The following is a 23,856-nucleotide window of genomic DNA, read 5'->3' on the forward strand; positions in this document are numbered from 1 at the left end:
TAAGCTCCATAAGGGAAATTATTTTCTCTGCCTTGTGGCTAGCATATAGTAGGTGCTCAGTAATACTTGTTAGACAGAATAAATCCTTATGCAACCTTATGAAGTCACTTTTGCCATTATTCCCATTTTGCAGATAAAGAAACTGAGGCTTAGCAAGGTCAAGGACACAGCCAAGGAGAGGGGATGGAGCATAAGTACAGGGCTTGTAGGAACAGGGCAGAAGCTAGACCAAGGACCCCAAAATACTGAGTCTTTGTCCACAGACCAAAGGTACCCACTTAACTAGCCTAAAAACTCAGGGTTACTGTAAATGTTCTAAAGATGAACACCCAAACCAATGTTTGTGCTGTGTGGGGGTGTGGCTTGTGATAGCATCTCAGAGAAAAAACTTTGTAGAACAAAACCCACTGGCTGTGTGCCCTTCAGCAAATTCTCAGCTTCTCTGGGCAGCAGCAGGGGCTCTCTGTACGATGACAGTGCTGAACTGGGTAGTGAGACTTCTTAAAATCTGTTCAGTGCATATTTATTGAGTACTTAACAATGTGCTTGAGATATATCAGTGAACAAAACAGACAAGAAACAGAATAAAGAGAATAGTATTGAATGCTAGAAGGTGATCTAGACTGTGGGGGTGGGGAGGGAACCCACAGGGTTCCCATGTTGCCTAGAGTGATAGAGAAGGCCTTAGTGAGAAGGTAAGATGTAAACAAAGTGTGGACAGAAGAGAGGACGTTAGCCATGCAGATTTCAAGGAAGAATATTCGAGGCGTGAGGAACAGCCACACAAAGAATGAAAGACAGGACATTGCTGAGCAAGCCTGAGGAACGTCAAGGAGGCCAGTGTGGCTGGGGCAGGGTGAGCAAGAGGACAGCTGCGTGCAGGGTCAGAGGAGCAAGAGGACAGCTGCGTGCAGGGTCAGAGGAGCAAGAGTCCAGGTGATTTGGGCCTCATGGGCACTGTAAGGACTTTGGCTTTTCCTCTGGGTTAAGCAGGCGCCTTGCAAATTTTTGGCAAAAGGAGACTCTGGAATTCACTTAAGATTTCAAAGCCTACACAAGCTGCCTTGCTGAGAATGGCCTGTGATCTGGCTGTGTCTTAGGACCATAGGATTTATCGAGGAAAGGAAAAATCCTCCTAATATTTTCCCAAAGGGCAGTCAGGAAGATGAGCAGATGAGTGGCAGCCTGAGCTGGGGTGATCATCAGGAATACTCCCAAAGGGGTGATGCCACCCTCCCCAGCCAGTCCCTGAACACCACGCTGACTCTTCTGACCACCTCCTTCTATCCCCAGGAAGTGCTGGCGTATTCCAACAGCTCAGCCAGAGGCCGGGCATTCCTGAAACACCTGACTGACCTGTCAATCCGAAGCACCCTCTTTGTGCCCCAGAACAGTGGGCTCGGGGAAAATGAGGTGAGCTGGGTTCCTGGTATCTGTGTTTAGTGCTTCTAGACAGTATCAGTTATCACCTCAACGATGCAATGTCACAAATGACCCCACAATGCAGTAGCTGCATTAATGTGGCTCACACAGCTGCAGATCAGCTGGCAGTTCTTCTGGGCTTGGCCAGGCATGCTTACGTGTCTGAGCTGGGCTGGCCATCAGCTGATCTAGCCTGGCCTGTCTGGGACTCTGCTCCACAGGGCTCTCAGGATCCAGCAGGTTATCTCAGGCATGTTCTTCTGGCAGAAAATGCCAGCACCTTCTAAGACCCTGTCTGGTCTCATTTGCTAACATACCACACACCCAAAAAGTCACATGGCTGAGCCCAAAGCCAGAGTGGGAGGCCCTCAGAGTTATATGGCAAAGGGCAAAGATACAGGGAGTGGTGAAGAACTGGGGCCAGGGATACAACTGATCTACCACACCGACCTCCTTCATGTCATGGCACACACAGGAACTGGCAGCGTTTATTAAGCCCGCCCACAGGCTCTGACAGCCCCGAGCCCTCATCCCACTGAGGGCTGAGAGAATCAATACCTCTGCTCACTTGTTACCCACTCGAGACCCACTCCTCCCAGGACATCACTGGGAAGCTTTGCTTAGACCATTAAAATGACTTTCAAAGTGGAGGCAGAAAAGCCAAGGCCTTCAGAAGTGATTTTTTTTTTTTTTCTATGTCATCCTTATCATGAAAATGGAAAAATATTGCTTGACTTTTAAAGACCATTCTTATGTCTCTCCTCTCCTCTCAGACCCTGTCTGGGCGGGACATAGAGCACCACCTCTCCAACATCAGCATCTTTTTTTACAATGACCTTGTCAATGGTACCATCCTACACACGAGGCTGGGAAGCCAGCTGCTCATCACCTCCAGCCAGGACCAGCGCCAACTGGTATGAAAAGTCTTCTGGGCTTATTTGGAGAAATGGAGATAATAAACGCAAAGTTTCTAGCATGGAGTAGGTGCTTAAGAGATGGCAATGCTTATAATGTGAAAGAAAACTCTAAAGCTGCAGTAAGATGGTACCGGCTGAAGACCAGAACACACCATACTGACGGTCAGGCAGCCCCTACCCCTTGAGAACTAAGCCCCTGGTGACCACCAGCCCCTGAAGCTGAGAATGAGGATCTATAAATGAAACCATTCTAAAGCTGTCTGATTCTCTGCCTTTATTTCTGTCAGATTGTCAGCCAATCCCAGGTGTTAACATGTGAGCCCTGAAGTCAAGTGACCCTAATATGTCTGCCACCCACTAGCTCTAGGACTTTAGGTAATTTGTCTGAACTTCTCTGGGTCCCAATTTCCTCATCTGAAAGACAGGGATGTTGGTGATGTGTTGATGATGGCAATAGCAGTGATGATGCTTATGATGGTAACAGTGATATTATTTTGATAATGGTGGGGATGATGGTGGTGGTTGTGATATTAGAAGTGGTGATCGTGGTGGTGGTAACATGACCATGATGTTCAAATCATAGGCTTTTAAAGTATTCTTTCAACTGAAGTCTAGTTGATTTACATGTTGTAGTAGTTTTAGGAGCACAGCAAGAAGATTCAGTTTTTTATAGATATATTCAGGTATATATGTATTTTCAGATTCTTTTCCTATAGAAGTTATTACAAAAGATTGACCCTGAGACCAATTGGTGGCTCAGACAATAGCACAGAGAACTATATATTTCCTGTGAGAAGGAACCTTGGAGAAGGGAATGGCTACCCACTCCAGTATTTTTGCCTGGTGAATTCCATGGACAGAGAAGCCTGGCAGGCTACAGTCTATAGGGTCGCAAAGAGTCGGACATGACTAACACTTTTTTAACATTATGTATGTTAATCCTTTACTCATAATTTATCCCTCCTCCCACCTTTACATTTTGTTAACCATTCAGATCAGTTCAGTCACTCAGTCGTGTCCAACTCTTTGCAACCCCATGAACTGCAGCATTCCAGGCTTCCCTGTCCATCACCAACTGCTGGAGTCTACCCATATCCATGTCCATTGAGTCGGTGATGCCATCCAACCATCTCATCCTCTGTCATCCCCTTCTCCTCCTGCCCTCAATCTTTCCCAACATCAGAGTCTTTTCAAATGAGTCAGCTCTACGCATCAGGTGGCCAGAGTATTGGAGTTTCAGCTTCAACATCAGTCCTTCCAATGAACACCCAGGACTGATCTCCTTTAGGATGGACTGATTGGATCTCCTTGCAGTCCAAGGGACTCTCAAGAGTCTTCTCCAACACCACAGTTCAAAAGCATCAATTCTTCGGTGCTCAGCTTTCTTTATAGTCCAACTCTCACATCCATACATGACCACTGGAAAAACCATAGCCTTGACTAGATGGACCTTTGTTGACAAAGTAATGTCTCTGCTTTTTAATATGCTGTCTAATTTTAACCATAAATTTACAGAAATAGTCTATGAGCCTATTTCTGTTTTGGAGACAATTTCGTCTTTTTCTTTTAGATTCCATATATAATACATTCAAAATTTACCTTTCTGACTTATTCAGTAAGGTAATCTAGGTCCATCCATGTTGCTGCTGCTGCTAAGTCACTTCAGTCGTGTCCAACTCTGTGTAATCCCATAGTCGGCAGCCCACCAGGCTCCGCCGTCCCTGGGATTCTCCAGGCAAGAACGCTGGAGAGAGTTGCCATTTCCTTCTCCAATGTATTAAAGTGAAAAGTGAAAGCGAAGTTGCTCAGTCGTGTCAGACTCTTCGCGACCCCATGGACTGCAGCCCACCAGGCTCCTCCATCCATGTTGCTGCAAATGGCATTATTTCATTCTTTTTATGGCTGAGTAATATTCCATTGTACATGTGTACCACATCTTCTTTATTCATTCATCTGTTGATGCTCATTTAAGTTGCTTCCAAGTCTTGACTCCTGTAATAGTGCTACCATAAACATTAGGGTGCATGTATCATTTTGAATTATGGTTTTTCTCTAGCAATTTGCCAAGAGTGGGATTGCAAGATCATGTGGTTGCTCTAATTTTAGTATTTTGAGGAAACTCCATACTGTTCTCCATAGTTGTTGCACCAATTTATATTCCCACCAGCACTGTAGGAGGGTTCCCTTTTTTGCACACCCTCTCCAGCATTAATAATTATTTGTAAACTTTTTGATGATGGCCATTCTCACTGGTGTGAAGTGATAATTAATTGTGGTTTTGTCAGATCATACGCTTTTATGGAGATTCAGTGATTCAGGGATTTTGATGTGTGATAATGGTATCTGACATGTTCAGTTCAGTTCAGTTCAGTCGCTCAGTCGTGCCCGACTCTTTGCAACCCCATGAATCGCAGCACGCCAGGCCTCCCTGTCCATCACCAACTCCCGGAGTTCACTCAGACACATCCATCGAGTCCGTGATGCCATCCAGCCATCTCATCCTCGGTTGTCCCCTTCTCCTCCTGCCCCCAACCCCTCCCAGCATCAGTCTTTTCCAATGAGTCAACTCTTCGCATGAGGTGGCCAAAGTACTGGAGCTTCAGCTTTATGTAGCAAGGGCTAAATTAATATTTTTTATAAACACTGTATATTCTTAAATTTTATTTAGTTATTTTTGGCTGCACTGGGTCTTCATTGCTGCACATGGGCTTCTCATTGCAGTGGCTTCTCTTGTTGCAGAGCATGGGCTCTGGGGCACACAGGCTTCAGCAATTATGGTGTATGGGCTCAGTAGTTGTGGCCTAGGGCACAGGTTCAGTAATTGTGGCACATGGGTTCAGTTGCTCCAAGGCATGTGGGATCTTCCCGGGCCAGGGATCAAACCAGTGTCCCCTGTCTAATCATTGGACCACCAGGGAATGAATAAATATTCATTCATTCACCACCTAATGAATATTTTTAATACTTAGCTAATAAATGATCTTTATTATTGAAGATCAGTAGTTTAGACCAGTACTTCTCAAACTTTAACAGGCATGTAAATCACTTATGAGTTTGTTAAAATGCATATTGTAATTCAGCAGTTGGGTTGTGGGGCCCCGGGTTCTGCATTTCTAATCAACTCCTGGGTGTCTGCCCACACCACAAGCCAGTGGATCACACTTTGATTAGCAAGGAATTAGCTCACTTAACATCCCTTTCTTGTGTGGTGTGATGTTCACAGCAGTGGGTCTGGAGTTAAGGCATGGGGTTTGCCACCTACTATCTATGTGATCTTGGTTTGTATGGTTACGAACTATGTGATCACACCATTTTCCTTCTGACCCCTCATCTGTTAAACAAGCAGGCTGGATAGAATGACCTCCTGGGTTCTCTGCATCCCAGAACAGTTTGTTGGCACAAGAACTACTAATGTGTTGTGTTCTGGGCTGTCCAGAGGGCGAGCACAAGCCCCATACTGCTTGTCGGTGAGGATGGGCCTGAACCCAGGCTCTAGGACTTCAGGGAAACTGGACAACTTTCCTCCATGGAAGGGCTGCCCACATGGAAAGAAAGAATCAGATGGTCAGAGATCTCCGATAGCCCTCTTCTCACTTCCCTAGACCAGGTTCGTCGATGGAAGAGCCATTCTGCAGTGGGACGTCTTTGCCTCCAATGGGATTATTCATGTCATTTCCAAGCCTTTAAAAGCTCCCTCAGGGGTGAGTATCCAGAGTCCTGGTAAGAAGGAGCCTTGATGTCCATTCCCCAAGTAGCAGGCTACTCCTGGAAGCCCTGTCCACCCCATCCATGGCAGCTGGCCTCAGGGATGCCCAGCCCCCATCCAGTGTGTTAGTGACATAACACCCGTCACCACCAATATTTGCTGAATGGAAAGGGCAGGGTGTGCCAGTGGAGAAACCACTGGAAGGGGAGTGAAAATCCTGAGCCCCTCCACTTTGTAACCATGTGAACTCAGACAAGCCCCAGAAACATCATCAAGCCCCATTTTTTCTTATCTGCAAAATGGAGGTCAAAATTCCTTCTTCCCTGGATCCTTGGGAAGACAAAGAGTTAATGTAAAATAATAAAGACAGTCCCTGGCACATGCTTTATAAGAGTTGGTCAGCTGGCTGTGGTTTGTTGGCAGTGATGTTAGTTTTTTAACTTTGTTCTAAAGTTATGAAGCGCCAAAACCAGGCTGACTTCAAAGCCCACCTCTACCACTCATGGGCTGTGTGACACTGGACAAGTGCTTACCCTCTCTGTGTCTCCATTCTCCCATGTAAAAATGGAAACAGTAGAAACTATTCTTATCTCTTTGTGTTATTATACATTTAAATGGATTATTTTATGTAAGGGAGCTAAGAACAGACCCTGCAAGTAGTAAGGGCTAGATACATACATATTGACAGCTTTATCATTATTTTTATCCCAGCCGGCACAAGATGCCTCAGGCAAGCCAGAATGGGGTGGGCTCCAGGAAGCACGCCTCTTTGGGGAGGTCACCAGTTCTGATACCAGCCGCTGCCCTTTCTTTGTCTAGACGTCAGGCCACACCGGCCTGGGAACAGGAGTGTTCTTTGCCATCATCCTGGTCATCGGAGCCATTGCTTTGGCAGCGTACTCCTACTTTCGACTAAACCGGAGAACGATTGGCTTCCAGCATTTTGAGGTGAGACAGAGAAAAACAGGACCATGGGGATGGGGGTTCACTCTGAGTCCCAGCCCTGGCTCTGGGCTACTCCAGCAGACTGGCTGCTTCAGGGAGCTCGCTGAGTGCTTGGCACATGTTCCCTGTCTCCTGGACGGGGCCTCTGCCCTGAAGAGATCAGCAGTGGCAGCTCCAGGGCCCTCTACCTAGCTGAGTCAGAGGATGGAGGAGGGTGAAGGGCAGCCAGTAGCCCTTCATGCCACAGGTGTGGCTTGGAGCCAAATTCACCAGGGCCCAGGAGGCCACTCACCTTGGAGGAATCAGAAGACAAGCTTCAAAGCTGACCCTGAGGGTGGAGACACGGTGGGGGGCCTGCGCAGCCAGAGGCCTCAGGTCACAGCCCGTGAAACACACTGGCCCTATTTGAATGGCTGAGCCCACATCCAGGAGCTCACCATGGGAGACCCTGTGGGCCAGATACGGCTGCAGCCGTAGGTCAATTCCTTCTGGCAGATAACCTGTACAAGCATTGTATACATCACATTTAGCAGAAGTGCCATGCTGCACGCTTCCTTTCATATTAAGTTCAAGGACAGGCAAAACCATTCCAGGTGATGGGAGTCAGAAAAGCAGTTACCATGGGCAGGACCAGATATTGGCAGGCAGGGGGTGTAAGGGCACCTCCTGGAGGATGCAGATGCCGTGTGTGCTGATTTGGGTGCTGGTCACACATGGGTGAACATATTTAAGAAGTCATTGAGCTGAACACTTAAGATTGGTACATGATATTACATCTAAGTCAGATCTCAATAAAAGGACAACAGAAAAGTTCCCAGAGGTGGAGGTGGGGGCGGGGCTTACCTTAGCTTCCGACTTGGCTGCAACACCCCACCTTGGGGACTTTGTGGTGCTCAGCCCTGTGCTTGTCTGTCCGAGCAGTCGGAAGAGGACATTGACGTCGCAGCTCTTGGCAAGCACCAGCCTGAGAACATCTCGAACCCCATGTACGAGAGCACAACTTCAGCAACCCCAGAACCTTCCTACGACCCCTTCACAGTGAGTTTGTCTTTTCATCTAAAACAGGTTCAGCTGGGAGGCGGCGGGGGGGCGGCAGGCAAGGCAATGATGTCTTTCAGCAGACCTGTGGAGAGCACTGTGCCAAGAAATCTCACTTCTAGGACACGTCTCCAGGCTACAAGCCTAGAAGCAAGTTGGGTGAAGCCCTGTGGTTGTTCTGTGTTCTGAGCTCTCCTGGGCGGATTGTGGATTGCAGAGGCGTCCATCGGTTAGATCTAGAAAAGAACTAGGGGTTGCACAACCCCAACCTTGTGCCCAGGTGCAAGGTGACAAGGAGAAGAAATCTTGGGCTGAATTCTGCCACTACCACTGACGAGGCACAAAGGAAGACCTAAAACTGCTTCAACATTTACACTGTTGTTCAGGATTCTTCTGCCTATTGTCAGAGCTGCTTCTTACTTTAGGAGCTACGTCTCTTTGATGAAGTTTTTTTTTTTTTTATCTAGGGGCATGGGTTCTGCTCTGGTCTTCCAAGAAAGGGCCACTTGTTTCTAGAATTAGTGACCCTTGAGCTTGGATGGTGCCACCACTGACCTCAGCACCATGGCAGGGAACACATTCACATCAAATGTGAGAGACACACTCTGCCTATGTTACCAGGTCTGAACTGAGAAGCTAAGAGTGAGATAAAAGAAAACATATTGGTCTTTGCCCCAGAGCTCATTAACTCCTCTGATTTCCTAAGTGGTAAGAGTACTAGAGACATTCTTTGTTCTGAGATTCTGGGTTGGCTCCTGTGTGCTTTCTGGATGGGGGCTGGTCACCGGAAAGACCAAACCGTGATTCGAAGGCTGGGATTTTTCAGTTCCACTCTTCACTCTCCAGAGGGAGAGAAAGGCTAGAAATGTAGCTGATAGTCGATGTGAAGAAGTCTCCATAAAAACTCCCCCTCTTTTTAAAAATGTGTATCTATTATAGATTTGTTCGTAGTTACTGTGAGGTTTTGTTAGAGCAGTGCATATATAAACAAGATTATCTTAAGTTGCTGGTCTTTTCATTTCAAATACATTTCCAACATCCTGCATTTGTGCTCTCCTCTTCTCATGACTGCTGGTTTTGATATCACTTCTGTGTGATATCCATCCTTTACTGGATGTTTGCCTTTACCAGTGAGCTTTTCTAGTCATGATTTTGTTTCTAGTTGTGGCCTTGTCCACTTAAGAGTAGTTCCTTTAGCATTTGTTACAAAGGTGGTCTGGTGGTGCTGAATTCTTGGCTTTTGCTTGTCTGCAAAGCTTTTGATTTCTCTGTTAAATCTGAATGAAAGCCTTACTTTAATTTTGGTGTTTTCATAAGAGGTGAGCTCACATCCTTCTATTCCATCATCATCCATAAATCCCAATGGTAGGGGGTTCAGAGAGCTTCCAGGGTGGTGAACATATCCACACTGGGAGGGTGATGCACCTGAAGTCCATGGGGCAGTGGTTATACTGAATTTTTATAAGTTGGCACTGAAACATTACAGTATTCTGTTGTACCATTTTAAGCTTATAGAATGCAACACTTGTTTTTTTTCTAGTGAACCAAATGCAACTATCCCATGGTTCTCAGTGCCTGTGGTAGTAGATTTAATATATTTGCAGTACTGAAAAGTAATCAGATCATAAATCCTATTGCTTTTTAATCAAACCCATGTAAAGGTTTCTAGTCCAAATTGCAAGGGCAAGTTCAGTTAAGCTGCATTTATTAACAGTCGATTTCTGTAAGCCTTGTGATATGGAAATTAATCTCATTTTAAAAGCAAGGGGGAAAATTACACATTCTGTTCAGGGCTCTCCATGGCGTCTCAGCTGTCTGGCCTCTTCTCGGGGCCCCATGAGCACTGTCCATGGAATACTCACCTGAGGCAGGTGAGAGTATCCTAAGAGACAGGACTCAGTTCACCCTTCCTAATCAGACCAGGTGGCAAAAATGTTCCAGTTACAGGAATCCTAAGCTGAGGGCACCAGCCCCAAATCTGCTTTATTCTCATGCCTTTTATGTTGGAGTAGCAGGTGTTGCCTCCTTGGAGCCTGGAGCCAATCCACACACTGTGAGCATCCATTATGTGAACGGACAGAGCTGCGGTCTGATCAGAGCCACAGACAGCAGGAGGTTCAGGAGGCCGCCTCTGGACTGTTGCTTCTGATCAGACCCAGTTCAGGATGAACTGTCAACCGGAAAGGATATTTTTTTGTAATCAGAGTAACAGCCATGTTTTGTGGGGTGGTTTTATTTTCCTTAGAGTAGTATCTAACTTAATTCACACACCTCCCTGTCAGGTAAATATTATTAGGCCCCTTAATAGATGAGAAAAACACTGCAGAGGTGAAATGACTTGTTCAGGGCCACATACCTTCAAACAGCCGAGACCGTACCCATGTTCAGGCCACGAGCCACAGGACAGCAGCGTGAAGCCACCCTCGCTGTCACCGGATGTGTTCACAAGAGACTGCAGGAAAAATAGTGTTTTTAGGCTGAAAGGGAGAAAAAACGTTCTCCTTGACCCTCTGATGATTCGCGGCTGGGCCTGAAAAGTAAACTGGTAGACAGACTCACAGAAGAGCATATATATTTTATTGAACATTTATGTGTACGTGGGAGCCTTCATGAGAAAATGAAGACCCAAAGAAGGGACTGGAACAGGAAGCCTTTGCACCTAGAGGTAGTAAATGGTGAAGAAGTCACTAGGAAGATAAGGGTTAGTGAACAAGGTTTGTTTGTACAGGTTTCTTGGCCCCCAGCTCCCCAGAAGTGATGCCTCTTCTTTCCTCTAAAGAAAATTTCATCAGAGAATTTCATTACCCATTTCAGGGGAAAAGGTAGGGGGCAGAGTTAGTCAGAGTGACCTTCCTGCTTCTGTCATTTAAAAGAATTCCTGCAGTTTGACATTTAACAAGCCAAGTTACTGTATTGGGGGTAGCATGTCCTAAGGGCTTTCCCCAGGGCTTCAGTGGTAAAGAATTCACCTGCCAGTACAGGAGATACAGGTTCAATCCCTGGGTCGGGAAGATCCCCTGGAGAAGGAAATGGCAACCCACTCCAGTATTCTTGCTTAGAAAATCGCATGGACAAAGTAGCCTGGTGGGCTAGTCCATGGGGTCACAAAAGAGTTGGACATGACTTAGCAACTAAACAACCAGTGTGTCCTAAACCCGCCAAGGCCACAGACCAGTAGCCAATATTATGCTCAACCTGGAAGGATGCACCTTCTGCCTAGTTCACAGACTTCTCTTTTCCAGGACCCTGGCGACCAGCAGCTGGACAGCAGTGACCCCCTGGGGGCACTATGAGGGCTGGACCTGCCCCATCCAGACATCACTGCTGCCACCTGGGTCCCCAGAGCCACCTCAGAAAGGCCATCAACTGTGAATCCTCAGCCCCAGTTGACTGTGGGAAATGTAAGCTCCTTTAACATTTCAAATTCTGGAGCACTCAAACAGTACCTCATCTCTTCAGTTGATCCAGGGGATATTCTGTTTCTATGGGTGAGAGCCCATGTTAAGCCCACCCACCACCCAGGGGACTGCTCCCTCCCTGACCCTCTGCTATCTTCCCCAACCTTCAGTAGCACCTTTTACCTTTTGCCCAGCACTCTAGTGACCTTATTTCCCTGTTAGACTGTAAGCTTCTGAAGGCAGAGACCTTCCTCATTCATCTTTGTACCCTGGCACCCAGCACAGTGTGTCGCATGTGAAATGTGCTCAACTATTGGTTACAGAACAGAAATAAAGTCAGTGGAACAAATCCAGTGTCTGGGGAAACAAATCGACCATTTGCCATCAGTTTAGTTCAGTCGCTCAGTCATGTCCGACTCTTTGCGACCCCGTGAATTGCAGCACACCAGGCCTCCCTGTCCATCACCAACTCCTGGAGTTCACTCAAACTCATGTCCATCGAGTCAGTGATGCCATCCAGCCATCTCATCTTCTGTCGTCCCCTTCTCCTCCTGCCCCCAATCCCTCCCAGCATCAGAGTCTTTTCCAATGAGTCAACTCTTCGCATGAGGTGGCCAAAGTACTGGAGTTTCAGCTTTAGCATCATTCCTTCCAAAGAAATCCCAGGGCTGATCTCCTTTAGAATGGACTGGTTGGATCTCCTTGCAGTCCAAGGGACTCTCAAGAGTCTTCTCCAACACCACAGTTCAAAAGCATCAATTCTTTTTTCAGCTTTCTTCACAGTCCAACTCTCACATCCATACATAACTACTGGAAAAACCATAGCCTTGACTAGACGGACCTTTGTTGGCAAAGTAATGTCTGCTTTTGAATATGCTATCTAGGTTGGTCATAACTTTCCTTCCAAGGAGTAAGCAAGCGTCTTTTAATTTCATGGCTGCAATCACCACCTGCCACGATTTTGGAGCCCCAAACATAAAGTCTGACACTGTTTCCCCATCTATTTCCCATGAAGTGATGGGGTCAAACTCTGAAGGTAAAATCAACTCATTAGGGCTCATTAGGGCTGTTAGTTAGCCAACATCTGCATTAAGAGTGCTTCTTTCTTAATTCTGTTTGGTTTGCTTGTTTGTGTGAAGAAGACATAATAACCACAGGAGATACCACTTCACACCCACGAGGATGGCCATCCTTAAAAGACAGACAATAACCAGTATCCGCAAGGGTGTGGAGAAACTGGATCCCTTCTACTTTGTTGGTGGGAATGTAAAATTGTGCCCCTACTGTGGAAAACAGTCCAGCGGTTCCTCGAAAAGTTAAACATAGAATTACCACGTGATCCAGAAATTCCACTCCTGGGTACAGACCCAAGAGAAATGAACACATGTCCATACAACAACTTATAGAGGTAGCATTATTAGTATTATTCATAATAGCCAAAACATGGAAACAAACCAAATGTCTACTGACTTACGAATGAATAACCAAACTGCATCTTGCCACACAATGAAATAGCATTCCACCCCAAAACAGAACTAAGTACTAATACATGCGACACCATGGATGAACCTTGAAAACATGACGCTCAGTGAAAGAAGTCAGACACAAAAGACCACATACCGTATGATTCCATTTATATGAAACGTTCAGAATCGGGCCAGTTCTTGTCCATGCAGAACTCTGTGCAAGGCTGGATGTCCACCAGACCCTCAAAAGGCCCAAAGTGGCCTCTCCATCACTGTGACAACCAAGTGCCTCCAGCCCACCCACCACCCTTTTGCAAGCTACCCCAGGGGTAGCACTAGCCAGGCTCGGGAACCCCCTCTGGGAAATGGAGATGGGAAAGGCTGGGATGAACAGATCTCAGAACCTCCTCCATCACCCTCATGGCCCAAACAGCTTTGTTCCAAATCATCAGGGTTTTTGCTGAGCCAAGTCCAAAGTTCAGAAGCCCCTGGAGTCTCAGAAGCTTCCTCACAACTCCAGGAAAGGGAATAAATGCCCATTTCAGGCAGAGACACGATCTACCACCTCCTCTTGGACAATGTGCTGTGACGGGGCAATGCCGGCACTCCAGGAACTCGCTCCCCAAGGGGACCGTGAGATGGATTCACTAGTGAGTCCAACTCCACCATCAAGGGGACAGAAAGGCACATGATTAAGAGGAAAAACAGCAGGCACCCGCGAGAGGAGGGAAGGAGATGAAGGTCCTGGCACAATGAGAGGTCAAGGATATTAAGTTTAAACACATTCAGTTTAAAAAGGCTCTTCAAAATATAAGTATATCCAAAACCCAGCAGTGAACTGACTTCACAATATGCACTCCTAATTCAGTATTTGCTTCCCTTAAAACACTGCTTGCAATTTTCCATTCTCCTGGTACTTTGCAGACAAACAGGTGGATCACTGTCTTCTCCTTGTTCTCAAGGAGGGAACTGTCTGTGAGAGACAGAAATTCTAGGTGGGTCAACTGCTGCCCACCTAAGGCCAAATTCACACCCATTTTCCTTCTGTGGCTTCACTACATGGTCTTCAAGCTCTGAGAACAGGCAAGTGTGCTTTCCTGAGGGTGGGGAGACCAGGGTAGTGAGGAAGGAACTATCAACCTTTTGCCCCTTTTCTCAGGGATATTCTTTTTTGGGTACATTAGAATGTGATGCCTTGGCAACAAACAGAGATCATTCTGTCGTTTTTGAGATTGCATCCAAGTACTGCATTTTGGACTCTCTTGTTGATCATGATGGCTACTCCATTTCTTCTGAGGGATTCCTGCCCACAGTAGTAGATATAATGGTCATCTGAGTTAAATTCACCCATTCCAGTCCATTTTAGTTCGCTGATTCCTAGAATGTTGACGTTCACCTTTGCCATCTCTTAATTTCTTTGGAAGGAATGATGCTAAAGCTGAAACTCCAGTACTTTGGCCACCTCATGAGAAGAGTTGACTCATTGGAAGAGACTCTGATGCTGGGAGGGATTGGGGGCAGGAGAAGAAGGGGACGACCGAGGATGAGATGGCTGGATGGCATCACGTACTCGATGGACGTGAGTCTGAGTGAACTCCGGGAGATGGTGATGAACACAGAGGCCTGGCGTGCTGCGATTCATGGGGTCACAGTCAGACACGACTGAGCGACTGAACTGACTGAGAATGTGATGTGACTTTTGCCACTAACTGAAGCACACAAAAGCAGATGACTGGGAGTAAACTGGACAATATAATTCAAACTTTTATTTGGCAGTAAGTTCGACGTCATGTAACATAAAATCAATATTTAGAATAAATAGCAAATTCACATTCAGGATAAATAGCAAGTCTACCTAATTTGCATTTACCGTGCCTGAAATTAAACAGGCAACATCTGTCCTTCTATTAAATAATTAGAAAACAGTGTCCTAAGTTAGAGTTCAAGGCTGCAGTGTAGAAAAGTACAGAGCAGTGTTGTGGGTCAGTTCCAGAGAGCAGGCATGAGGTGGGGAGTCTCACACGGGAAGTTTACAGGGAACTGTCCTTGGGATGCACGCCTGGGAAAAGGGAAGGAGGGCAGGAAGGAGCTGATGGGCCTTCAGAGTTGCTCCAGGGAGGGAGTCTGACCACACCCTCATCCGAGGCAGGACTCTTCAACAGGGGGAAGCTCCCAGAGAGGACCCACAGCTGCAGACAGTGAGCCAGCAGCAACCAACCCCCACAGCAGTTGGGGGATAAAGTCCTTCAGGGTAGCCAAGCCCATCACAACGCTACTAGCACAATCACAGATGAGCACAATGAGAGGTATATTTCAATGAGTGCCGAGCTGGCCACTCAGTCACACAGCTGACAATCATGCCATGTGCTGGAAACACAGTATGTTACCACTGGCCACATAAGTGAGTATGTCCAGAGAGAAGCTCGTAGGGGAAGATGCGCACTTGCCTACAGAACTTATTTACACTGGCTGCACACAGTTGCGTTCTGTGGTTGCTTACCACCCTGCACACACACTTTTAGCAAAGTCATCATCTCATCATGGCCACCCACACAGTCTGTCGATGCAGGGGTCGGCAAACCACCACCCAAGGGCCAAATCCAGCCGGCAGCCTGTTTTCAGAGGCCAGGCTGCCCTGGACCATAGGCAGGCCCAGTCCTAGAGGAGGGGCTGCAGGAAACGGCCCGCAAAGCTGTAAGTCTTTACTGTCTGGTCCTTGACAGGGAAAGTGTGCTGAACCTTACATTAGGGAAACTTCACTCCCTTTTTCTTCCTCAATCCACTAGGGTATTAAAGGTAAGCTAAGCTAAACTTGGGGGCTTCCCTGGTGGCTCAGATGGTAAAGCATCTGGCTGCAATGTGGGAGGACCCAGGCTCGATCCCTGGGTTGGGAAGATACCCTGGACAAGGAAATGGCAACCCACTCCAGTACTCTTGCCTGGAAAATTCCATGGAGAGAGGAACCTGGTGGGCTACAGTCCATGGGGTCGCAAAGAGTCAGACACGACTGAGCAACTTCAGTTTTCACTTAAGCCAGGCTTGGAGCCTAGCTCCCATATGCTAACGGAAAAAAGAAAGGAAATTAGTACAAAAGGAAATCAGTACTAAGCCAGCACATCACAGCTCCTGGGTAGCTGAATGGAGCAATCAAGGAACCCTCCCTGCCTCTGGCCAGACTGAGTCTGAGAGCACATTCCAGACCAGGGCCCCCAAGTGGGTCTTTGGCAACAGATGAGCACTTGGCAGAGCAGATGCAGTTCCAGTGTTCAGCACACTACTGCTCTAGAGGCCTTTGGGGAGGAAAAGGGGCGGGGGAAGCTATTTATTTCATCCCAAGCTAAATGAGCTAGCAGGAAAGAGGACTTTGTATTTCTCCTTGGCACTAATTAAGAGGACCAATGCCTTCAAAGCAACTAGGAATTTAGTCATAGATGGGCCTGAATCAGTAACAGGTGGTTTATGTTAGCTGGCATTAGTGGAGGTGAAGGGAATTTTTAAAAGAAAAAAAAATTTTAAAGGCTATGTTAGGAGGAAAGTGGGAGCTCTAAGCCAAACTCCTAAAATATATTAAAAGCCAGGTTTCATCTACTAAAAAAAACGATTCTGGAACAAACAGTTGTGCAGGTCCCTTCCCGGACAACTGGCTACAGCTATGGTGAGCCTTAGGGGCACAGACAGCCCCTCGACTATGAATTTTTGTTCACATCCTTCTGAGAAAATCAGTCTAACTAATGCTAAAAAGGGAAAATATTTTTCAATGTACAAGATAATTTTATTCTGCTCACTTTCCAAACTGATCTTCTAAGTGGTAGAAAATAGACTCCCTTCCCTTGTACCCAAATGCGTTCATCAGCGGGCTCGCCAGAGGCTAAACCAGGAGGAACAGAATGCTGTACAGGGTGCTGAATCCCAGCTGAGTCACGACAGTGACAAATTAAAACGACGAAGCACAGACAAAGAGAAGCCCTCTGTCCTTCGTACAGAGACAGCAGTCCTGACCGATTGCGCTGGCCCCAGCACGTGTTCGGTGGGTCCTCCGCAGACAGACCTCCGTACCACCACGTGCCACGGCCCACAGTTGTTGTTCATGTCTGACTCTTTGCAACCCCATGGACTGCAGCATGCCAGGCTTCCCTATTCTTCACTATATCCTGGAGTTTGCTCAACCTTAATTGGTGATGTCATTAAAATTCCTTATTCACACACCTAGAAAATGTATTTCTTGCCCCAGGCTTGGGTCTCCTAACAGTCATACATGAAAGCAGTCAGAACAGCTGTCCTGAGTTGTTTCTGAGTAACAATTTTCTTGAGTAAACAAAACATCCTATCACTGGCACGTAGGAGATAGCCAATGAATACCTGATTAGAAAAAGTTTTAAAATACCTACTTCCTCACCAGCTTCTCCAAAGCAGAAACTATCAGCCCAAAGCACCAGCATATCCTCTGAGGACCCCAACACTGAGCAGTTCTGGACGCCACCTGCACCCCTGAAATGCCAGTCTCCAATACACTCTGATGCTTAAAACCCCCAGGCACTAACAAACAGCCAACAAAGTGCCTCCTGCAGCCTGAAAAAGGAATGGACACCTGTGCTCATAATAAAGGGAAAAAAGAAGGCCAACTGGGCCTATTAGGTCTAGAGTCACCTTCACTATTTTAGTTAAATATAAGAAAAGATCACAGGTGCGCCTGGTGGCTCAGTCAGGAAAGAATCCACCTGCCAATGCAGGAATGCGCGTTCGACACCTGGGTCAGGAAGATCCCCTGGAGAAGGAGGTCACAACCCACTCCAGTATTCCTGGTTGGGAAATCCCATGGACAGAGGAGCCTGGTGGGCTACAGTTCATGGGGTTGCCAAGAGTCGACTAAACAGCAACAGTCCCATTAAAACACACAGCGTCATACAACATGCTATAGAGGTCACCTAATTTCTGCACTCGGGCAGGTAGCCTGTGGCAGGCCACGCTCACATTTCCTCAACAGCTGGCTCCACACAAATCCATTAAAAATGCCAAATAAGCGGGCAGTCTCTCCCCAAGCCCCTTTCCTCTGCCCCTGTATCCTTCAGGTTTAAGGATAGGTGCCACTTGCCTTGTCCTCAGAAATGGGAACACTCACTCAGTGAGGCTACTTCCAACTTTGTTTCTCTCAACTTCAATGTCCTTGATCTGCCCCACCTTAAACACAGACACTAAAGAAATTCCCAAAACAGACACATAAACATGGCAAGAAAGCAATCTAAAGGGAGAAGGTGGGAGACAGCTAAGCAGAGAGAGCCACCTCCCTCGCTCTGGCTGGATTCAAGCCCCTCTCCTCGGCTGATGAATCAGGAGAGAAGGTATCTGCTCACTGCCCTCCCACGAGGATGGTTTCTGGTAACACACAGTTTAACAAGATTGCAAAACACCTGATGGGAGGGCAGCAGGGGGTCACCATACGGCATTAAATTATGAGGACATTTTCTTTCGTTTCATTTTTCATCCTCCAATGAGCAGGTTCAAGCAACACACGTGTGGTGGTAGTGTCAGGGGCTATAAAGTCCTGGGATACCCACCACAAACGCACTGGGTCCTCTCGCTCGTTCACAGGTAGCAGCCTCATTCTACAGTCTGCTCTTCTGGCAGGACATTAAACCAGAAGCTTTTCTCTCCTTGTCCTCCTTTTCTGAAAGAGAAGAGTGAACCTGCCCACCGCTTGGGGCACCATGGTCCTTCCCCTGCATGGGGCAAGACACAGGAAATGGATACTGAGAACAATCAAGGCCAAGGACTTGCAACTTCTCCTGTTCTTTCTCACATAAGACCTCCAGGGAGGCTGAGTCTGCTGTCAAGGGAGGCACCAGTGTGCCAGAGCCCTAGTACCAGATGTCTGGGAACCAGCTGCCACCTGGGGTCCATCTCTGCCGCTGACACCATGGTACGCTATCCAAGTGCCCACTAAAGCATCAGCAGTTGACCAGTGGATGCACGTCACCGGGTCCAGCACTGGGCGTGTTCAACATTTTCCACGCACTTTCCACAGAAGAGTTAAGAAGAGTTTCAAAACGTCACCTGCTGGAATACAGGACATCAAGAAGACTCCCCATCCCAGGAAGTCTGATGCTGGATACAGTACCTTGGGAAACAAGAAGGCTGATCACAGGGTGTCGACAGGAGGCCAGCCGCTGTCCCCTCCCCACGTGCATAGGAGGGTGGGCTCTGTGAGCTGTGAGCTCCCTTCTCCACGAGCTGGGGGGTATCTTCCATAATGTACAAAACAGGTATCACTAAGACTATCTGTATCATTTCCAAAAGGGATGCTCACATCCCCGCAGAGTCTGCCCAGCGTGGGGCCATCACCGGTCCTGGCTTTTGGTGCCCAGGGGTGGTGGGGCCGCCAGCTACTTAGCCTGGGCCTCCTGCAGCAGCGGCAGCCGGGCAGCTGGGGGCTGGTCAGACCAGGCGGGCAGCTCATGCTGCAGTGGGGTCCGCCGGGGGTAGAAGGTGTGGCTGACGTCGTAGTTCAGCAGGCAGCTCAGGGATGCCATGTAGATGTCGGCGAACCGCGACAGGCGCCGCAGGAAGTATGTGGGGTTCTGGTCTGTGCGGAACAAGCTCCCAAACTGGGCATTGAAGAAACCTTTGGTCATTTCCCTGAAGAGGCAAGAGAAGAAAAAAAGCAACAGTGTGACTCCCCCAAGGTCTGCTTTTAGTTACTGACATCAGATGACACCAAGATCACTGTTCCACAGAGAAGAGATACACGTAGGACCTTCCCGGTGGTCCAGTGGCTAAGAATCCACCTGCAGCTCCAGGGTATGTGGGTGCGATCCCTGGTCTGAGAAGATTCCACATGCCGCTGGGCAACTAAGCCCACGTGCCACAACTACTGAGCCCACGCAATGCAACTCCTGAAGCCAGAGCGCCCTAGAGCCTGTGCTCTGCAACAAGAAAAGCCCACACCCCACACCTAGAGAAGGCCCGCGCGTAGCAACAGAGACCCAGTGCAGCCAAAAGATATTTTTAAAGATACATTATATGTTACACATATATATCTATATAACTGAATCACTTTACTGTACATCTGAAACTAACACACTTTTAATCAGTTATACTCCAACATAAAATTAAAAGTTAAAAAAATAAGCTACAAAATCCATAAAGATTTTGAATCACTATGTTGTATACCTGAAACTAATATAATATTGTACATCAACTATACATCAATAAAAAAAATTTTTAATCACTGTTTCATATGCTTCAGTTCAGCTCAGTCGCTCAGTCGTGTCCGACTCTTGCAACCCCATGGACTGCAGCACGCCAGGCCTCCTTGTCCATCACCAACTCCCAGAGTCTACTCAAACTCACGTCGATTGAGTCGGTGATGCCATCCCACCACCTTATGCTTGGTCGTCCCCTTCTCCTCCCACCTTCAATCTTTCCCAGCATCAGGGTCTTCTCAAATGAGTCAGTTCTTCACATCAGGTGGCCAAAGTATTGGAGTTTCAGCTTCAATATCAGTCCTTTCAATGGATATTCAGGACTGATTTCCTTTAGGATGGACTGGTTGGATTTCCTTGCAGTCCAAGGGACTCTCAAGAGTCTTTTCCAACACCACAGTTCAAAAGCATCAATCTTCAGTGCTCAGTTTTCTTTATAGTCCAACCCTGACATCTATATACGAGTACTGGAAAAACCATAGCTTTGACTAGACAGACCTTTGTTGGCGAAGTAATGTCTCTGCTTTTTAATATGCTGTCTAGGTTGGTCATAACTTTTCTTCCAAGGAGTAAGCATCTTTTAATTTTTGGCTGCAGTGATTTTGGAGCCCCCAAAAATAAAGTCTGCCATTGTTTCCACTGTTTCCCCATCTATTTTCCATGAAGTGATGGGACCAGATGCCATGATCTTAGTTTTCTGAATATTGAGCTTTAAGCAAACTTTTTCACTCTCCTCTTTCACTTTCATCAAGAGGCTCTTTAGTTCTTAGCTTTCTGCCATAATGGTGGTTTCATCTGCATATCTGAGGTTATTAATATTTCTCCCGGCAATCTTGATTCCAGCTTGTGCTTCATCCAGCCCAGCATTTCTCATGAATATAAGTTAAATAAGTTAATATAAGTTAAATAAGCAGGGTGACAATATACAGCCTTGACGTTCTCCTTTTCCTTTTTGGAACCTGTCTATTGTTTCATGTCCAGTTCTAACTATTGCTTCCTGACCTGTATATAGATTTCTCAAGAGGCAGGTCAGGTGGTCTGGTATTCCCATCTCTTTCAGAATTTTCCACAGTTTCTGGTGATCCACATAGTCAAAGGTTTTGGCATAGTCAATAAACTTTCAATAAATAGATATTTCTCTGGAACTCACGTGCTCTTTTGATGATCCAGTGGATGTTGGTAATTTGATCTCTGGTTCTCCTGCCTTTTCTAAAACCAGCTTGAACATCTGGAAGTTCACAGTTCACGTATTGCTGAAGCCTGGCTTGGAGAATTTTGAGCATTACTTTACTAACGTGTGAAATGAGTGCAATTGTGTGGTAGTTTGATCATTCTTTGCCTTTCTTTGGGAATGGAATGTAAACAAACCTTTTCCGGTCCTGTGGCCACTGCTGAGTTTTCCAAATTTGCTGGCATATTGAGTGTAGCACTTTCACAGCATCATCTTTCAGGTTTTGAAATAGCTCAACTGGAATTCCATCACCTCCACGAGCTTTGTTCGTAGTGGTGCTTTCTAAGGCCCACTTGACTTCACATTCCAGGATGTCTGGCTCTAGGTGAGTGATCACACCATCATGATTATCTTGGTCATGAAGATCTTTTTTGTACAGTTCTTCTGTGTATTCTTGCCACCTCTTAATATCTTCTGCTTCTATTAGGTCCATACCATTTCTGTCCTTTATTGAGCCCATCTTTGCGTGAAATGTTCCCTTGGTATCTCTAATTTTCTTGAAGAGATCTCTAGTCTTTCCCATTCTGTTGTTTTCCTCTATTTCTTTGCACTGATCCCTGAAGAAGGCTTTCTTATCTCTTCTTGCTATTCTTTGGAACTCTGCATTCAGATGCTTATATCTTTCCTTTTCTGCTTTGCTTTTCGCTTCTCTTCTTTTCACAGCTATTTGTAAGGCCTCCCCAGACAGCCATTTTGCTTTTTTGCATTTCTTTTCCATGGGGATGGTCTTGATCCCTGTCTCCTGTACAATGTCACGAACCTCAATCCATAGTTCATCAGGCACTCTATCTATCAGATCTAGTCCCTTAAATCTATTTCTCACTTCCACTATATAAGGGATTTGATTTAGGTCATACCTGAATGGTCTAGTGATTTTCCCTACTTTCTTCAGTTTAAGTCTGAATTTGGCAATAAGGAGTTCATGATCTGAGTCACAGTCAGCTCCCAGTCTTGTTTTTGCTGACTGTATAGAGCTTCTCCATCTTTGGCTGCAAAGAATATAATCAATCTGATTTCGGTGTTGACCATCTGGTGATGTCCATGTGCAGAGTCTTCTCTTGTGTTGTTGGAAGAGGGTGTTTGCTATGACCAGTGCATTCTCTTGACAGAACTCTATTAGCCTTTGCCCTGCTTCATTCTGTACTCCAACGCTAAATTTGCCTGTTACTCCAGATGTTTCTTAACTTCCTACTTTATATGCACAGGACTCAAATTAGCCTAGAGTAGCCCTGACTTCTCATTGGGAAAACAGTCTGTTCATCCATCAAAATGGTTCTGACCACATTCCCCACTTAGGCCAGTGGACAGAACACGGCTGAAGGCTCCAGAGGCAAGGTGTGAGCCCCTAAACATGCACACTCCATTTCCCAAACAAAAATGGAAGGTGAAAGAGCCACTTCTGAAGGTCCACAGAAATGGAGAATATTCTCAGAGTCTCCAAACTTCCCTCATCTACAGAACAGGATCAAGGTCCCCTTCTCGTGAGGTTATAGTGAGAACTACATAAGGTAAGAGAAATAAGAGTGTATCAAACTCGAAAGTACTTTAGGAGAGTAAGCATTATATTACAGTGATGTAAGCACACCTCTACCATCTAATACAGAGCTTCAAGCACCTCCTTGAAGCCTGCATTATAAGCATATATGCATCATATGCCCATCACCCTCTCACCCAACATTTCATACCAATAATCACATTATAATAACCAATACACTCCCAATAACCAACACGTTGAGAGGGAGGAGGATCAATTCAGTACAGCCGTGGCTTCTGCAGCCCAGAGGAATGGACTCTGCCCACTTTCCAGGCACACCAGTCCCACCAGACTGCCACTGCTCAGAGGTCAGAACCAGGCAGTGAGCGCTACCTCCAAACCTTAGAGAGAGCTGTGCTACCTGGGAAGGAGGTGTGGAGGGATCACAAGAGCAGAAATGGCCACATCAACACTGTCCACATACACAGCACCCTCTTCTACAGGGAAGCACAACTGTCCACAAGGCCTCTTGAGAATAATTGCTCCTTTAAAATCTTTACCGTCTAGCCTGAATTAAGTGCCAGATGCTCTGAGCCAAGCCATGGCTCAGATGGTAAAGAATCTCCTTGCAATGCAGGAGATCCAGATTCAATCCCTGGGTCAGGAAGATCCCCTGGAGAAGGGAATGGCTACCCACTCCAGTATTCTTGACTGGAGCATTCCAAGGACAGAGGAACCTGACACACTACAGTCCAAGAGGTCGCAAAGAGTCGGACATGACTGAGTGACTAACACCTTCATTTTCACTTTTCATACACACACACACATATACTAGTCTATTACTCAGCCATAAAAAAAAATGAAACAATGTCATCTGCAGCAACATGGGCAGACCTAGACATTATCACACTAAGTGAAGTAAGTCAGACGGAGAAAGACAAATACCACATATCACTTATATGTGGAATCTAAAAATATAATACAAATGAACTTATTAACAAAACAGAAAGATTCACAGACAGAGAAAACAAATTTATGGGTACAAAAGGGAAAAGAAGAG

At 46.5% G+C, this 23,856-nt stretch overlaps 2 protein-coding genes across 2 annotated transcripts in view; one reads left to right on the top strand and one right to left on the bottom strand.

The window, feature by feature from the left end:
* Nucleotides 1-11,321, top strand: part of STAB2 (stabilin 2) — a 174,069-nt gene extending 162,748 nt beyond the window's left edge. Inside the window, exons 64-69 of the mRNA XM_052640296.1 lie at nucleotides 1,294-1,413; nucleotides 2,196-2,336; nucleotides 5,942-6,040; nucleotides 6,865-6,993; nucleotides 7,912-8,028; nucleotides 11,271-11,321. Of these exons, the coding sequence (XP_052496256.1) occupies nucleotides 1,294-1,413; nucleotides 2,196-2,336; nucleotides 5,942-6,040; nucleotides 6,865-6,993; nucleotides 7,912-8,028; nucleotides 11,271-11,321 (657 nt within the window). The remainder of the gene's footprint in view (nucleotides 1-1,293; nucleotides 1,414-2,195; nucleotides 2,337-5,941; nucleotides 6,041-6,864; nucleotides 6,994-7,911; nucleotides 8,029-11,270) is intronic.
* Nucleotides 11,322-14,484: 3,163 nt separating this feature from the next.
* Nucleotides 14,485-23,856, bottom strand: part of NT5DC3 (5'-nucleotidase domain containing 3) — a 66,547-nt gene continuing 57,175 nt past the window's right edge. The window contains exon 14 of the mRNA XM_052639610.1: nucleotides 14,485-19,525. Coding sequence (XP_052495570.1) covers nucleotides 19,273-19,525 — 253 coding nt within the window. The 3' untranslated portion in view covers nucleotides 14,485-19,272. The remainder of the gene's footprint in view (nucleotides 19,526-23,856) is intronic.

The sequence above is a fragment of the Budorcas taxicolor genome, chromosome 5, assembly GCF_023091745.1.
Source record: "Budorcas taxicolor isolate Tak-1 chromosome 5, Takin1.1, whole genome shotgun sequence".
NCBI classification, from domain to species: domain Eukaryota; kingdom Metazoa; phylum Chordata; class Mammalia; order Artiodactyla; family Bovidae; genus Budorcas; species Budorcas taxicolor.